General features: G+C 37.5%; 1 protein-coding gene across 1 annotated transcript; it reads right to left on the reverse strand.

The window, feature by feature from the left end:
- Positions 1-11,147: 11,147 nt before the first annotated feature.
- LOC130914932 (twist-related protein 2-like) lies at positions 11,148-13,779 on the reverse strand. The gene is made up of 2 exons (XM_057834527.1): positions 13,107-13,779; positions 11,148-11,775 (listed from the first exon to the last, which is right to left on the reverse strand). The coding sequence occupies exon 1, from the start codon at positions 13,652-13,654 to the stop codon at positions 13,133-13,135; it is 522 nt and encodes a 173-aa protein (XP_057690510.1). The 5' UTR covers positions 13,655-13,779; the 3' UTR covers positions 11,148-11,775; positions 13,107-13,132.
- Positions 13,780-18,531: the final 4,752 nt, after the last annotated feature.

Genomic DNA, 18,531 nt, shown 5'->3' on the forward strand with positions numbered 1-18,531 from the left:
AAGTTGAGGTCCACGCCTGTTTTTGCTTGAAGTCAATCGACGGGAGATAATGTCAGTCGAGTTTTATAGTTTTATTGCCCTCATAAATAAGCATTAAAACTATGACTATGTGATTATGTCCATATTTCCATCATTTTTTGTCCTTTTTCAAAACCGAAAGCCCCACAAAAGACTACATATCCCAGGAACCATTTTGAGGTCAAGAAGGACGAACATAATGTGAACATTTTATATAAATTGCAAGCAAGCTGCCCCCTAAAGAGAGGGAAGTGAGGTAGCGAGCGACGGCCGGTTGGATTGAGCGAGAGAATTTGAAATGAGCGGAATGAATCGAAAACTAGATTTAGCGCAAGCTAATGTATTATTTCATCAACTCGAGGAAGAGGATGGACCATATTTGTCGTGGTTTTCTTTGGATAAGTCGGCGAGTTGGGAAGAGTGACAGGCTGACAGCACAAACAGCAGAATAGTGCGCTGTGTGACTTAGTGTATGACGTGGCCCTTTATCTTGTTCAAGAGGGAAATACGGTAAGTGGCGTCCCTGAAAAAATTGAACTAAAGTAGTTGTCAATATTTTTGAAAATACTTTTTTTTTTATGTTATATTTAATTTTTTTCCCCACTATCATCTTTTCAATTTGTACATAGATGTGTGTGTTCGAGAAGCTTGATTGCATGTATATACTTTTATAAGGTGATGGGTACAATACCTAACCTCCAAACCCTTTTTGTGTTGGATGATATTTATATATACGGTATTTTTTCACTGCTGGTCCACTGTATATAACCTGTTTTGACCATAGTATGTGTAAAGGCCAAAAACGCCTACGACCATACCTACTGTTTGTGTTCAATTGTCAAATATAAAACTATTCAGTTTTATTATTTTCTGTTGAATGTTCCCCCTAACAAGTTGAATAAATATTATCAAGCTTCAAAACGGTTTGTAGAGCATGTTTGGTAGTCAATGGGACATTAATATTACAAATTTTGACAAGATTTGGGGATTTTTTTTGGTGACTTTTTGGTCCAAAATGTTGATTATAATTGGTCAGTCAAGAAAACAACAGTTTGGACATGAGGGCTATGGTGTTCTGAATAAAAGGAACCAATCAGGTCATTGTGAACATTTTTTTTTTTTTTGTAAATACAAAGGCAAATTCGGACAAAATAGGCTCAGGTGTTTAAGGGTTAATTTGACGTGGAAAAGAATATGGTGCCATCTGAATAAAAGAAAAAAATTCTTCAGCTAATAGATTTATATATTGGAGTTTACCTGTGCCTTGTAAAGTTTTAAGCAAGGATTTCAGTGATAAAAGTAAAAAATATATATTGGAAATGACTCTTCTACAGAAATACTGTGAGTGGTATAAGGAAGCGACAAAAGATTATCTGAAGACAGGTGTTATGATGCTCTTCTGTTCTTGAGTGACCAAGAAAACACCAGCTTACTTCAACAGCTTGCATCCGCGACCTTGTTTTTTCGGTCATTTTTGTCCATTGGCCCATTTTTTCCATGCTAGTGTTAAATCATTTCCTTTTGTTTTCTTGCTGTTTCTGGTCTTCAATGACTTTAGAATCTTAAGTCATTAAATGGCTTATGAAATATGGCTGAGTGGGTTGCTGTAGCTCTTCCAGACTTCTAAAAACTGGACACGAGGAGGAGGAGGAGGCAGAGGTTGACAAAACATACTTCATTTGCTCTGCCCTCATGTAAAACTTCCAAACATCAGTGATCCTCTTTGAACTTGATTTACCACAAAGGTCAACTGCTACAAGGAGTATGACAGGAGTAGCCAGATGACAAGGAGATAACAGTGATAAGAAGAGCTTCAGAATGCAGACACACTCAAAGAAGAAAGTTTTGGGGTGTATTTATTGCGTAGTTCCATATTTAAATGTATTTACATTATGCAGCAGATTAATTTGAATTTTTTAGCATGCTTCAACAAACATTGTTTTATCAGTTTTCAAATTTTAGCAGGTAGTGACCAAAATGATTAAAATACAACTTCACAAACATACAATATATATGCAGTACATCAATACATTGCAACAAGCGGGAACCAAAACGAAGGAATTTGCCAAAAAGTGGTCAGCCTGAAAACTTGGTTTGTACAGCCATTATATAAATGCTAATCATGACATTGAATTTTAAAAATCTCACAGTTAGTGGAACATCTCACAAAAGGTTAAGCATGTTACTTTTTAATTACACTCTTTTCTAACATCAGAAACATTACATTGTGAGTTAAATACACCTGAAATCCCAAACAGACACATTGTACTTCATTTCATACCAATCATTAAATCAATTTGGTGTGATGATATATTATTTTCATACCATTCAGTGTAAAACTGTATGAAATCCAACAATGTTCTCAGGTGAATAGGCCATGGTCCCTTTATCAGTGGTATGTTGTAGCGCCATGATACTCTTGCTGGAATGGGAGAAAAGATAGCTTTCTGTAAGTCGCATCTTCAGTGGTACACTGCAACCAAGCAACAACACGCAACAAACATAAGCCATGTTATTACATTTTACCACAGCAAACAAAGAAAATATGATTGATGAACTTGTTTTTTCATTGTGGAATGCTCTATTATGTTCTTATACTCTCTTGACTTTGTATTTACAGTGCCCTGTAATATTGCCAGACAGAATTTTATCAAAACATAAGCATACACATTCCATCTTATGTTTATTTCATACATACAGTGGAATGAAAATGTATCGGAAACTTTTGGAATTTCTCAAATTTCCTCATAAAATCACCATCAAATGTGATCTGACCTTTGTCAAAATCACACAGATGAAAATACAGTGTCTGCTTTAACTAAAACCACTCAAACATTTATAGGTTTTCATATTTTAATGAGGCTAGCATGCAAACAATGACAGAAGGTGGGAAAATAAGTACGTGAACCCTCTACCTAAGGAGACTTAAAGAGCAATTGAAGCCAGTTTTTTACCAAACAGTTTAAGCCAGGTGTGCCCAATCACTCATGAATGGTTTAAAGCTGCCCTGCCCACTATGAAACACACACCTGGTAAGAATTGTCTTGATGAGAAGCATTGTCTGATGTGCACCATGGCTCGGTCAAAAGAGCTGTCTGAAGACCTCCGATCAAGGATTGTTGATTTGTATAAAGCTGGGAAAGGATTTAAAACAATCTCTAAAAGTCTGGATGTTCAACAATTGACAGTCACAGAATTGGCCACAAATGGAGAGTTTGGCACTGTTGCTTCTCTCCAAAGGAGTGGCCGTCCACCAAAGATGACACCAAGAGTTCAGTGCAGAATACTCAAAGAGGTAAAAAAGAACCCCAGAGTGTCTGCTAAAGACTTACAGAAATCACTGGCACAGTCCAATATCTCTGTGCATACATCAACTATATGTAAAACTATGGCCATGAATGGCGTTCAAAAGAAAAAAAATGTTGCTCGTTTAATGTTCGCGAAAAGGCACTTGGACACTCCACAGAAGTTTTGGCAAAATATTTTGTGGACTGATGAAACCAAAGTTGAATTGTTTGGGAGTAACACACAACGTCATGTGTGGAGAAAAAATGGAACAGCTCACCAACATCAACACCTCATCCCCACCGTGAAGCATGGTTGAGGGAGCATCGTGATTTGGGGCTGTTTTGCTGCTTCAGGGCCTGGACACAAAATATTATATGTGATGGTTCACTTACTTATTTTTCCCCCTTCTGTCATTGTTTGCATATCTTCTCATTAAAATATGAAAACCTATAAATGTTTTGCTGGTTTTAGTTAAAGCTGACACTGTTTTTTATCTGTGTGATTTTGACAAAGATCAGATCACATTTGATGGTGATTTTATGCAGAAATGTAGAAATTCCAAAAGGTTCAGATACTTTTTCATACCACTGTACTTAAGGTAGACCATTTCTGCTGAAAGTATGAAGTTGAAATCAAAATATTATTGAAATTTAGGACTTCGCTTGTTGATTTTTGCCCAGTTTGAGTGATTATAGCACATTAAGTCAGTATGAGAGAACAGTTCGGAGTCAGACAATTGACAGCTTATGTGCAGTTTGCCTAATAAAACTGCAAAATTGAATGCTGCCTTACAAAATTACTCACAAAATACACAGTTTGAATAACAGTTTCAGATAAATATATACAGTGTATCACAAAAGTGAGTACACTCCTCACATTCCTGCAGATATTTAACTATACCTTTTCATGGGACAACACTGACAAAATGACACTTTGACACAATTAGAAGTAGTCTGTGTGCAGCTTATATAATAGAGTTGATTTATTTTTCCCTTAAAATAACTCAAAATATAGCCATTAATATCTTAACAAAAGTGAGTACACCTCTATGAAAAAAACTTACATCCCTAAATGTCCAAATTGAGTACTGCTTGTCATTTTCGCTCCAAAATGTCATGTGACTCGTTACAGGAGTGCTGTCAGCATTGCTGCAGAGACTGAAGAGGTGGGGGGGTCAGCCTGTTAGTGCTCAGATCATACGCCGCACTCTATATCAAATTGGTGTGCATGGCTGTCACCCCAGGAGGAAGCCTCTTCTGAAGACGGTACACAAGAAATCCCGCCTGTCCCATCATACCATAGGACATGGTTCCAGTAATCCATGTGCTTTGTTGACATGTCTTCAGCAAACTGTTTGCGGGCCTCCTTGTGTACAGTCTTCAGAAGAGGCTTCCTCCTAGGGTGACACACCAATTTGATGTAGAGTGCGGCGTATGGTCTGAGCATTAACAGGCTGACCCCCCCACGCCTTCAATCTCTGCATCAAGGCTGACAGCACTCCTGTAACGAGTCACATGACATTTTGGAGGGAAAATGACAAGCATTACTCAATTTGGACATTTAGGGATGTATGTTTTTTCATAGGGGTTCACTCACTTTTGTTTTCAGGGGTTTCGATATTAATGGCTATATTTTGAGTTATTTTGTATATAAGATGCACACAGACTACTTTTCATTGTGTCAAAGTGTCATTTTGTCAGTGTTGTCCCATGAAAAGATATACTTGAATATCTGCAGAAATGCGAGGAGTGTACTTACTTTTGTGATACACTGTATCTTGACAGTTCCAGCAATCTCCTGGCACCACCGAAAGAATTCCCCTGATCAAACGGGGAAAATTGCCAACAACTATAGAGTTAATTGCAACATGGTAGGCACACCAGTGTTTTTTTTTTATTTTATTTATTTATTTTTATTTGTTTTTATTTTTTAAATAGAGGTTTACTTCTTTATACATCCAGTATTTTGACACATCTGAACTTATATTTGTTATTTTAACTTTATTTTTTTCTGTTATTATTGATTATTTTAGGTTTTGCTTTGTTTTGTTCTATTATTAGGCATTTAATGATTTTTACACTCCAATCAAAAAGTATGATATAGGAAGTAGTTCCTTGCTCCACTGCCCAATCGCTATATCTTCAAAGTAGTCAAAGTGTATGTTTCATTCAGTTTTATTTTATACATACTACTGAACTTTCTATAAATTTGTAAACATTTAGAGGATGTTGTGACAAAGCATCTTATAAAGGTTTTTTAATATTGCAACAACTACTCCATCAAATCGACTGATTCCATTTCCATTATTTCCTATGGGGAAAATAGTTTCTAAATCCAAACAGGAGACTGACAAGCATCCCGTAACTGATTGCGTTTAACCTCAGACGTTCCTCTAAATTTGGATTTTAATTCCACATTTTTTCCTTTCTTTCACAATGCAAGGCAACTCACATGTAGTCCATTTTCCAACTCTAATTTATTGATATAAGCGCAAAAGTCTGTTCTAGAACAGGGTGTTGATGGTCAATTTGACTTGCCTTGCTTCAACAAAAGGATCCTGCCTTCCTGGAATCCACTTAACGGGATAAGAGTGTTTGGAACTGTGTAGGAGCAACAGGGGGATCATTGTAAGTGGGGGTAATGACACATTAATTATCAGTGTGAGCCCCACTATTGGTGGGCCACCAGGTTAATGAAGGCAATAGGATTAATACCAAGGGAGTTGAATACTTCAAGGGATAGGAACATGCTTCTATGTGTAATCCCCTTCGGCAATGCAGCTTTCTCTCTGTCCCGCAAGAATACAACAAATTGTCTTGTGCGTGCATTGACTTTTGAGAGGATGTGCATGGCTTTTGTATGATGAATTATCTTCAGCCTAATAATGCACCCATTGCACAATTAATTAGGGACAACTATGCTAATCTAATGAGAGTCAAATTAAAAACAGAGTTAAATCATTGTCTGTTTCAAGATGTTTATGTATTGTAGTTGCATCACATTGGCATGTTTCATTGCATGCTAACAGAGTATATTCTTGCTTATTAGTAGTAGTAGTTTTTGTTTTATTTTTATTTTATTTATTTATTTTTATTCTGTGATTAAATGCGATCTTTTGTCTTCGTTTCTACGTTGTGTTGATTTAAATGTGATTTTTATGATCTTCATGTGATGTAAAGCACTTTGAATTGCCTTGTGTTGAATTGTGCTATATAAATAAATTTGCCTTGCCTTGCCTTGCCTTAGGAAAAGCACATTTCTACAGAAACTGCCTGTTTAAGTATTTTGTATGTGGATTGTGTAAAATTTGAACAATAAGATGTAAAATGTCCTGGAATGAGCCTCATGAGAAATGTGTATCTCAAGTGGTAGGTAACCCACATTACTGTGGTATAATGTGTTAGTTTTTCAGCACAGCAAACTGCAACAAAGACTTTTCTCATGGATCTTTTTAATTGTGACATTGTTCCTAATGTTTTGTCTACTGGCTCTAGTTCACTATTCAAAAGTGTGTGTGTATGTTTGTATGTTTTCTCATGATAGAATGATTGAATCTGACATTTTAAGCATTTTTCTTTGTGTTCTATTGAAATTAAACTGGAAAAGCTTTTATGTGTGTACTGTGTATATTGCCCTGAATGACAGTCAAGAATGTTAAATGTTTTTTCGAAGAAAAAAAGTCTTTTCAGTCAATCAAATCTTTACAATTGCGACAATTTGCCCCCAGAAGAGGTAATTCCTTATGGGAATGTGAAATCAGTGACAGTCACCCACTGTCCCTCAATGGATTGTTAAATCAAGGAGATTCCCCTCTATATGAAAATATTCCACTTGTTTCTATACTATGTGTTTCTAACTATATAAACATATTTTACATAAATAACATCTTGATTGAACATAAACAGGAATGTTTGAAATGGTTTGATCTCATGTTTATACTTCCAGGAGGGGCCCTCTATTTATGGGCAAACGACAACCACGAATAATCATTGCCTCTGAGCCCCTAAAATGTGATTTTATCATCTGTAAAGTTTTGAACGGTCATTGTGTATGCTCACGCCGCCCCCTGATTGCCTGTTTATTATTCTAGCTTTGCCACTGAGCCAATGGGGATGTGGCCAATTTCAGTAGGTGCCAAGCCTTTTTTTTCAAGCCATTTCCTGTCTGTGACATCATTATGTACTCCTCCGAAAGACACTGATTCGTGTCTTGTCTGCAGCCTGGGTGGCACACATCACACGTGCATGAAGGAGAGCAGGTTCTCACCTTGTCCTTCAGAAAGGTATCAAAAGATGGAATAGCATCGCATGCATGAGTGGTGTCGTCATTCCTCACCACTGGAGAGCCTTGGCTATGATGAAAAGCTAACCTTCTGTGCCTCCAATTTATGAGCAGAAATATGTAATTTGCCAATTAAAACAGGCTTTACATCCGCAAGCTTTCAAGCTGATTTAAAAAAGCAAACATATGCTTTAACATGCAGCCAGAAGCAAATTATATATTCCCATTCTGCTCATTTTAATCTGGATAGATAAATACATTTGTTACCTCCTCAATTTCTGGGAAAATGTACACACCAATCAATATGATATTTTGGTCTTTTTTTTTTTTCTTTTTCTTTTTTTCTTAATGTAGACATGACACAATGAATGCACAAAGTTAAGCAGCAATCAGCGGAGCAAAGTCAACATTTTTAGCAAAACCGTAAACGGGCATCCACTAAAACTATGAGTACAGTTCAGTGGTATTTTTTGTTTTGCGGTAAAATACTGTTGCATTTAATCTTTAAGCATTGATTGTTTTTAGAATTATTAGGTATAACTTTTATTTATTGTTTATATTCAATCCATTTTGATTGTGCCTTATTTAAGTTTTTCTCCATTAAAAACACAACGTTTAGTATAAATGACATTAAATAAAATAAAAGAAAGTTGCTCAAAGTTTTTAAGTATGCATATTGCAAATTTGTCAACCCTCTAATTGTGTTTGTTAAACCTCTAATAGTGTTTAATGTTTAAACAAACAAACAAAAAAGGCAGAGTTTAATGGCGCCGCTATTTTGTGATGTCAGTTATACCTGCACACATAGACACAAACAGATGCATCTGATAATGGGTATGACATAATGAAGAAGGGTGGGTAATTTGGGATACTCATATTTGATTGGCTAACATAGTTCCGGCACTGACAAAATGTCTACCCCCATGCCGGGCGACTACTCCCTGGAAATACTGGCTTTTATTGATGTTTTTTTCCTGCTGTTACTCATCAGTAAAATTGAAATCCGGTGTTTTTTCAATTATTAAACATGAGGTATTCTGCTAGGAGCGAAAGGATATAGGAGTTGTCTTTCCAATTAAAAGCAAAATTAATATTTTAACAGCATAGTGTAGTGGCTTCCTGTAATATTTAAACATACTTTTTGGGAATGAAACCCCCATCTTGTTTAGACCTATTATCCTACTGAATTTTAATGTTGGTCATGATGGTGGTTCTTAGAGAGCTAAATATTTTTTGAGTTTGTATTAGGGGTAACAAATTTGACACCTATGTTGTTGTCTCTCATAACTATGTTTAAGTCTTGTGTGAGTACACCACTGTTTAAATACCAGTTAGCCTTCTGAAAGTCATCACATTGATTACACCTATTGAGAACATCAATAGTTTTGATCTGCTTTCAAGATGAGAATGAACTCATTTTTTGGACGTGTACTTAGTGACGTTACATTTTTAAAATACACTTATTGTAACCACAATCACTGTTTGATGAATGGGTAAAAATAGTTAAATTTAAAGTGTTTGTCAACGTTAGTAGACATGTTCTAAAATAGTGTGCTCTATCAACAAATAACTGCAATTTTGGGAAAAAAAAAACAAAACAACTTGCTGCATCGTCTTATACTATTTTTTCCTGATGTGAATCTTTTACTATTTTACATTATTGCGTATTTGCTTTTCGTTAGGTGAATTAGTTTTGATGAAAGTGTTTTGTGTGTGTGTGTGTGTTTTTAAAAAAAAAAAAAATCATTATTAATTTTATATACTCTGCAGCCACAGGCATGTTTAAAGTTGCACCTGCTCTTCTCTGAAAAAAAAAAAAAAAAACCTAGATAAATATGTATTCACACACGTTTCCAATTTTCCCTTTTTTAAAGCACAGATTGACATTGACACTGCCCCCACCCCATAAAAAAATCCTTCTTTATGGAGTAAATGTTTCATTTTATGCAAATTATGGAATGAAAAAAGAGAAAATTTTAATCAATTAGCCTCAAATTAAAAGTATGAAAAAAGAACTTATTTTAATGTGAATGAGGCAAATAAATGCCCTGTCTTAAATGTTTGATATCCAAAGAGGACTCTTTGAAAAAATATTTCTATTAAATACAGAAGTAGAATTAGTGGTACAAAGTTGATTTCTACTTTATATGTTTTCATGTTGTAAATAAAATACATTTTAAAAACTGTTGTTACTTAAACACTGTTACATACTGTTACATATACCAAGCCTTTGGTGTGAGTTTCCATTCTTAAACAGCTGCATGAAAATTCTCATACTTCCCTGAACACACACACGCACACTCGCTCGCACGCACGCACACGCGCACGCGCGTGTACACAAACACACACATTGGGTAATATTGACCTGATTTTTATAGATGTTATAATTTATATTTCAATTAACACTTTTAATTATAATATTGAATGCAGGCAGTCGTTTGAAATACATCTCGAAGACAAGGTTATGAATTGCCTACCTTTTTTTTTTTTTTTGGTCCTTTTTCTGAAACCGAGATTATGATGAAGATGAGCCCAAGTTGACTTCCTAGGAGCAAATAAAATCCTTTCAACGAAGGCTGTGACTGATAAAGGCAATGTCGAGCACGGTTCTTTCGACGTGTCCAGTGTAGGTCCCCTCCGTCCGTGCACTGCAATGCAATGTGCTGTGTGAGCCTACTTCTGCACCAAACTCTGAACATCTGCTCATTTCACGTGACTTCCCCCCCACCAAAAAATGGGGGAAAAAATAGAATACTAACATCTGTTCTAAATAGGTTTCATTCTGTGTGCTTCAATTGGCATCTGGTCTCCTCTGAAAAGGGGAAACATATTTAAAGTCGTTTTATCCAGAGAAGAACGTGGCTCAGTGTCATGAGTGATGTGTTTAAAATAATACGGGAATGATTATTATTGCAATATGTAAGCGTGAAATTCACCAAGTCAATCTTTAGGTGCACTCTGTATGTGTTTGTGGGTTCGTGGAGCCCCCTCCCACGCACACAAACAGTGAGAGTGCCCCCCTCGTCCACTCTACCTTCACGGCCTCCTTAAATTTCATAGACATCTGGGAATTCCATACATGCCTCGAAGGCCAATTACACACCTTCAAACGGTCACGGTTTGCTTTTTGGACAGTGAGGAAAAACTTTCCCACGTCACCTAAACGTTCCACAAAGCGATGACAGCAGGAAGTCGCGTGATATCTTGGATTAATCAAGTACTGTTTATAGAAAGACAATTGTTATTATGAGTTTTTAAAGCAATCCGTTTATGTGCAAACATCAGCTATGATTTAGAATTTGGTAAAGTGATGGAAATGCTCTCTTGGTAGATTTCTATAAATACGTTGATGCAAAATTGTTATTTACAATATATGAGCTGGCAAATATATATACCTAAATTGGGTGACTTGACTCATCCAACCTTCATATATTTATATTGACTGTATAAGGCAAGACCTTAATTTACATGTTGAGGAAAAAAAAAATACGTGAAGTGTAATTTTGCCGTGTGCGTATTTTAAGGCTGTATCTCGCAAATTCCGTATTTCTTCCAATGTGATTTCATTGTTGGGTGTTGTGGTTGTTCACGTATTGTCTAATTACGCAGAAAAACGACCTATAATTAGAACGAGCAACGAAGGTAAAAGAAACAGCATATATGGTCGTTTTCTTTATTGCAAAAAAAATATACAAACATTTACAAAAGTGATAATAAAAAATAGGAATGTATTTATATTTCAGACACAGGATGTATTCCTAAATGTATTACCAATAAATAAATAGATGTTTTCTGAAAATATTTTTTGCACAGGTTTGATCCACAAAAACAGCCTAAAAAATGTGGGCTCACCACCAGTAGAGAATCACACGTACACACACACACACACACACGCGCACAAACATATACCAAACTGCCTTGCTCCACGGTGGCAGAAATAATACATGTAGAAAAAAAAGTAATTCTTTTTAACAGGCAACAGCCGTGATATATTCAACATTCGTCGTCAACAACTTGTACATAAACCGTCATCGGAGTGGGGGGTGAGGGGGCTGCAAAAAACCCCAAACAAACAAAATCCCCTGCAGCACCTCCGTGGTCTTTGCTTTAAATAGTGATCCCATGTATCCAGCATTGGACTCCAGAAATGTCCCGTCAGAATGTGAGAAGTGTAGAATCAGCAGTCACCTGCACAGGGTCACACGCACACATAGTGATTAGTGTTTATTGTGGTAGTATTGAATGTCAGTGCAATCAGTTTATAGGGCCACTGCATATGTGACGTGACTGGTGCAATTTAAGTGGGGGAAATATAAGTGACTTGAATTTAAAGAGAAAACATTTTGGAGCCTCATGAATTTGAATTAAAAGTACTATTGAGCATTTTAGGTGAAAAAATATCAGATTCATGCAATTCAGCTGCAAAACACATGTTGAACTTTCATTAATTTTTGTTTTAACAATGGAATTTTAGTAAAAAAAAAAAAAAATACTGCGCAATGCAGTTTAGTAAGAATATATTTTGACAGGAATATTCAGCGTTTGATTTAGCTGAGAAACAACAGCATTTTGCATCAAGGGCACTATTATACTAACGTAATGGCAGTCATTGACGGTGAAGGGCGTCCAATCCATTTTGACCGGGAGAATTGGCAGTAATCATTCACTCCCAGTCAAAATGGGTTGGACATCTAACCCCATCAATAGTACTGAATGATGAGCATTCACAGTCAATTATCCCAGGTTAAAAGAAGTATCGTCTATTTTTGGCAATGGCACACAATGAGTTAAATACTTTTTTTTTTTTTTTTTTTTTTTTTAAATCAGGAAAATCAACTTAGAGTGTTATTGGGGGCTACAGTGTATTTCTAATTTTATTCGTTTTAATTTTATAAAGAATGTTTTATCAACCATTAATTAACCATTTTATTTATTCATATACATATTTTAAAATAAGAATTATAAGTGTAAAAGTAATTGTTATACATGACATTTTGAGTCATGGCCCAAAACGTGATGTTTTTTTTTTTTTATTTTTTTTTTTATTTTTTTTTTTATTATTATTATAAAAAGTAGTCACTTGCTCCATAAAGAGTTATCTTGAAAGTATGTTATGATTTTAGCAAGTCTATGGATTTAATTATAAAAAGTAGTCACTTGCCCCATAAAGGGTTATCTTGAAAGTTTGTTATGATTTTAACAAGTCTATGGATTTTAGTAGGCGGGAAAGCTATTGGACATTATGCAACTTATAGCAAAAGAGAAAAATCATGCTTTTAGCAATAAACAAAATTTGACAACATGCACAGTACGTTTTAGTGGAAGAAAAGAAAGCATAAATTTGCACGGGAAAAATAATGCGGACCTTTTACGAATGCAAACTATATGCAAACTAGATGGGAAAAAAATCAATTAAACAATGTTTGTGAGGGGAAAACAGCCAAGCATTTCAACAGGAAAAATAAGATATTTGCACATTTCTTAGGGGTAAAAAAAACAGTCCTTGTATTTGTACCTACCATGTTGGGCTTGTGTCGTCCTGGTGTTAGTGAGATGTGGACATGGACCATGCGCCCTCCATCCTCCAGACGGAGAAGGCGTAGCTGAGCCTTTCGTGGGCCACATAGCTACAGCTGGACATCTTGGCATCCAGCTCGTCGCTCTGCAGCACCTGGCACAGGAAGTCGATGTACCTGGCGGCCAGTTTGAGCGTCTGTATTTTGCTCAGCTTGTCCGAGGGCAGAGTGGGGATGATCTTGCGCAGGGCCGCGAACGCCTCATTGAGCGACTGAGTCCTCTGACGCTCCCTCACGTTGGCCATGACTCGCTGGCTCTGGAGCTCCTCCAGCGACTGCGGGCTGCCGCTGCTGCTCGACTTCTTGCCCCTTTTGCCCCCCGACGGGGTCGGACTGTCCGAGTCGTCGGCGACGGCGTGTTTCCTGCTCGGCCTCCGCTTCCGCGCGCTTCTTTTGGGCTGAGTGTCCGCCTCGCCCTCACTGTGGCTCAGGCTGTCCACGGGGGAAACCGGGGAGCTGCTCGACTCTTCCCCCAAATTTTCCTCGGACATCTCCACTCGCCACACGGAAATAGTGCCCCCCCTCTAAAAGAGTCCGAATATTACCTCCCTGTCATCAAGTCGGTTTATTCCACCTGTAGGTCTTTGCGGTTCGAAAAGGCCGAAGTATCCATAGATGGGCCTCCAGGAGGACAAGTCTTTTCTGACGCTTGAGAAACTTAGCCTCATCTTATAGGCTGAAAACATTTTGGGGAGGGGCGTGATTGGACGAGATGACGAGCAACGTCAAGCGTGGGGCGGGCTTCATTTTCACTAAAGGAACACAGATAACGGTACTGTATCAGTTACATCATAGAAGAAAAACATTATTATTATTATTATTATTTTTTTTTTTAAATAACAACGAAACATTAAAACTGATTGCTGTGTCAAATCAATATTAAAAAAAACTCAAAATTATGAAAAATATTTATTGATTGTTGCATTTGGCAATTGTGCAGTACTGTTTATTATTAATGACTGACTGATTATTCACAACCAAACATTTTGTCCCACTCAAACATTCAATAAAATCTGTTAATCGTCACCTTTCAGTTAAATGATATCTGAACATACACATTTGGACATAATCATATTTGATTTGGGGAAAATTACACAACGTGATTACATTAAAAGAGAATGAACCCAAATTGACAAATAAACTTCTGAAACTTGAATGATGGACTTATTGGAGATCTTTATGTTGTATACATTACATACAATTAGACTCTGTGAAGCAACATTTTTAGTTATTCAAAAGTATTTTTCTAAAATAATATGTAAATACTTACTTTCGGTACATTTATACAAAGCCCAAGTCCAATAAAGTTTTGGAGGTGATGAAGATGCATTGGTTATAGGTGTGAAACTGCCTACTGTTTTGCACGCAAAAGCAGGTTGATTTACATTCCCTTCAACAGTGGCACATTTGTTCTGAGCATTGAAATGGACAATTGGAGGACTGGCTTTCCATCCCAATCATTCATGTCCATATGTAGCACCTCAGGCTGTGCCACAGCCATTGGGATGATTTTAGAAATATTATAAAGTTAATAATAAAAAGGCGTTTAATGAATTAATTTCGAATGATTCAGAGGTTTATATGCAAGCTGCTTTTCTTTGGAGTATATGGACATATAAGTTTTTAGCGCAGATGATCAATCAAATCAGCGTTAATATTAGAATTGAGGGACAAATTGCCTGTCCTATTACTTAGCAGCCCAATCATGTTCTGACAATCTGCTTTCATTTGACTTCTCCGACCAAAAGAAACACCTCCTAAAAGAGTCATATATTCTATTATGCAACCATGTGTGCAACCCACATGACGTTTGCTAATAATGTTTCTATAGTCTGACCTAATCCCGGGGAGATCAAACGTGTCTCATTATGCAACGCTTGAGCCCAATCTGACACATTGCACATGCAGCCAGGGTTTCACATCGTCCAACTTTTTCCTCATGCTCCAATTATATTCCCCACAAGAGGGCATGTTTTGGTAATAAGCCACAAATGTAGATTTTAAAAGGATCATTTAAAAAGAATCGTAAATCACAGACTACAGTATGTCTTTGTGCATGTGTATATGAAACAATGCGTCTGCCAAAGCCCCCTGTTGAGTCCACGCAGCCGAGGGAAAGGAGAAGGTAGCTTTGTGTGCGAAGCCCTCTGGTATTTACTGGTGTGGTGATACAATATCCATCTTGTTTAGTGGAGGATTACTTTGTTTAGGTTGAGAGGGCCGTGGTCCACAGGAGCAGCATCTGGTTCAGGAAACAGGGGGCAGTAAGGGTGAGAGGTCACAACACCAGCCGAACCATCCATTTACATCTTCACGGAGGCCTGAGAGTGAAGTATTGTTCCAGGGGGAGCACCCCCAGGTACCAACAACACACACAGGCTTGTTTAAGTGGGAATTGGGTTCCATTGTAACCAAGAATATTTAAATCTTTTGCCGTTTATGTCCATAAATGATCACTGGAAAGTTGATGAGGATTTGTAACCTCCGTATTATGCAGATAGCAAATTAGAATCAGAGTGAGCCTTGTCAAGGTGATTGTACCTGTGCAGTGTATCTGTCCATGGTACTGACTTGAGCAAGCATCTGTTACCTGTATGTGAGGAGCAATCTACATAGCATTTCGATATTGCTTGTCCTCATTAGGGTTAAATAGAGCCTATTCCATCAGACTTTGTGCAAAAGGCAGGTTACACTCTGATGTTGTTGCCCGCTAATAGCGTACCGCACGTAACACGTCACCTTTGCTCATTAATATTCATGTCGTTAGCAACTGTTGCTAGGGGGTCAAACTCACGTGTGTCCCTCATGCTAGATGCATGTAAATAGTGTACAAACGAGATGTTTACTGAGCTAAACCTCCCAATTCTGTCTGAAAACGATGTCCCTGGTGCCAAATTCACTGGTAAAGATGTGGAAGAGCATACAAATGATCATTTAAAGAGATGGATTGATTGCCGAGGGCTGAACAAGACGGGGAAAAGAGCCGACCTGATCCAGAGGTAGTGCTTTTATCGACACCTTTTGCTTGTGTGCATTGCCTTACGCCACTGACAATGACATTCTCCTGTTAAAAAAAGTTATCCTTTACCACCATATGCCCTGTCTTTCTTATATATTATATCCTCTGGTTGTCTTACATCTCTGACCGTTCTTGGGGGCAATTTATATTGCCATTTTTGTGTAGCGATCGCAAGTGCTACTCAGTGACAGCCAGCGAACACTTTTTAGTTTTTCATTAATAACAAATCTTAATTCTATTAATTTATTTACACTTCGTCTTTACAAAGGTTGTTTCTTTACAACAGAAAAGGTAAAGCTGTTTAATCTCGAGCCTTCCTGTAGGCATGAACAGGCTTACTACAAAAAGACCAAGGCCAGACATGGCTAATTTATTTAAATATCCGTATTTTAGGAAAAATATGCCTACATGACTGTTGTGATATATAAATAAAATTTTAATTATTTTCAGGTCATTCATTGTCAGACAGAAACAGTACGTCAAAACGCTACGCTAAAAAATAAGTAAATGGCTTACCTCTTCGGGGCAGGCAATGGATCAGGATTGTCATCTGTAGGCCCATGGCCCCGAACAAAATGTTTACTGCATATGAAGGTGAATGGCTTCACCATGCTGGCGTTAAACTGGTCTTTTGGACGTCCGCACAAGTTGATCCATTGTTCACATTTTTTTCCCTCTGAGTTTCTGGCTTCGGGAAACGATTGAAGAAAACATCCTTCACATGTGGATGGTTGTAATGTCTAGAATAGTTTCTACAAGTTCCATAGCAGCAGTGTTTATCAGTATGTTCTTTTTTGAAAGATTACCGGCAGAACACAAGCAGTACTAGCATGGGTTGTATGCGAGCGCGCTTCTATGTTGACCCCCATCCGGTTTACGATGGTGACCGCACGCAGCCTTGCAGTCTGAAAATAGCATTCATGCAGTACGCTATTGCAGACCAAGAAACCGTTCAAAAAATGGATAATTTGGGCTAAGATGTCAAACTCAATCTCGTTATAAAAAGTAACCCGCTATTTTAAAATGCTTATAATGTATTCATGTGTTTTAATGTTTTTCTCAATTTCGTTTGTGTACGTTCAATGATGTATTGGAATTTAAGTCAACGTTGTTGGGTTTTTTTTTTTTTTTTCGAATTTTGTTTAAAATTTAAAGGCTCTACAAAAATGGCTGGATGTTCTTGAGAAATCAGTTAATGTGGTTCCCAGGGGGTTTGAGAAACTGGTGGCCAATTGGCTACTTAATAATTTCAGGAGATTTATATGTTAATGCCATACACTAGAAAATACTAAATTAATTCCTGTAGCTGTACCTTTTTATCTGGATTTCACATTTTTCTTTGGCTTCATGCCACACCTCTTCATAGTTTTGGTTTGTATTTTTTAGTGTAATCCAGCTAACTGTATGCCTCCTGTTATTTACTGTCACATTGACTGTTGAAAAAGGTCATTAAAACAACAAGGCTGTTGCGGCGGTGGCCTTTTGCACGGTATATGCATAAAAAAATACAAGCTTGTATTTAGGCCCACTCTATATTTATAATCCTTGGCAGATTGCACCGCCAAGTTCAGTTCTTTGCTGCTGAAGTGACTCTGAGAAAACACAGCTGCTTCTCAGCTACATGATGTCATCACAGGACAACTCCACCGGTGTTGATCTTTAATAAAGACCTAACCTTCATCCCACTGTCGGGAGAATGGACACACGCAAACACAAAAAGATGTGTGCCCACTCATCAATTTATCAATGAGCTCCAGCTCGGCTCTTTTGAGCTTTTAAGTGTTCATTCATCTTGAGCATCTTGAGCGAGCGTTATCGAGCATCCTCCCAGAGGTCACATCAAGGCAGACGCAACTCAGGATCTCGCTCACTATACGATCTGAACCCAAGCCAGATCCACAGAGACCTGTCTATTTTCTCTGCTGGGGCCTTGGAAGGCAGCGTTTCTCTATCGGCCCACTCATATCTGCTGAAATAACAAACCACAGTCCCCCTCATGTACAACGCTCCCACAATTGCCTGTGATATCCGTGTTCACTCCATTAAAGCGGCCGACAGCACCGAGTCTGATGCCAGCTCGCCAAGATGGATCAGCTGCACTCAATGAGGAAAGACAGGGCTCCTTAAAGGGACGAAAGCGTTTTAATTAACCTGAAAGGGCTAATGAGGTCAAGCCTTAGCATTGGATGACCTGAGCAACAAAATGTGCCATTGAGAAGAGAAATCCAGACACTGCATTAGTTTTTTTTTTTCTTCTTTTAATTCTGATAACAGCAGTCCTGTGAGAGTGAGACGATTTGGGGTGTTGAAAAGGGAGGTGAGGTTAAAAACAAGCCTTTATAAGCTGTC

Source organism: Corythoichthys intestinalis, chromosome 4 (genome assembly GCF_030265065.1).
Source record: "Corythoichthys intestinalis isolate RoL2023-P3 chromosome 4, ASM3026506v1, whole genome shotgun sequence".
In the NCBI taxonomy this organism is placed as follows: domain Eukaryota; kingdom Metazoa; phylum Chordata; class Actinopteri; order Syngnathiformes; family Syngnathidae; genus Corythoichthys; species Corythoichthys intestinalis.

What these genes read in the sequence shown, in the direction of transcription:
- LOC130914932 (XM_057834527.1), bottom strand. Translation starts at nt 13,654, where the DNA reads ATGTCCGAGGAAAATTTGGGGGAAGAGTCGAGCAGCTCCCCGGTTTCC.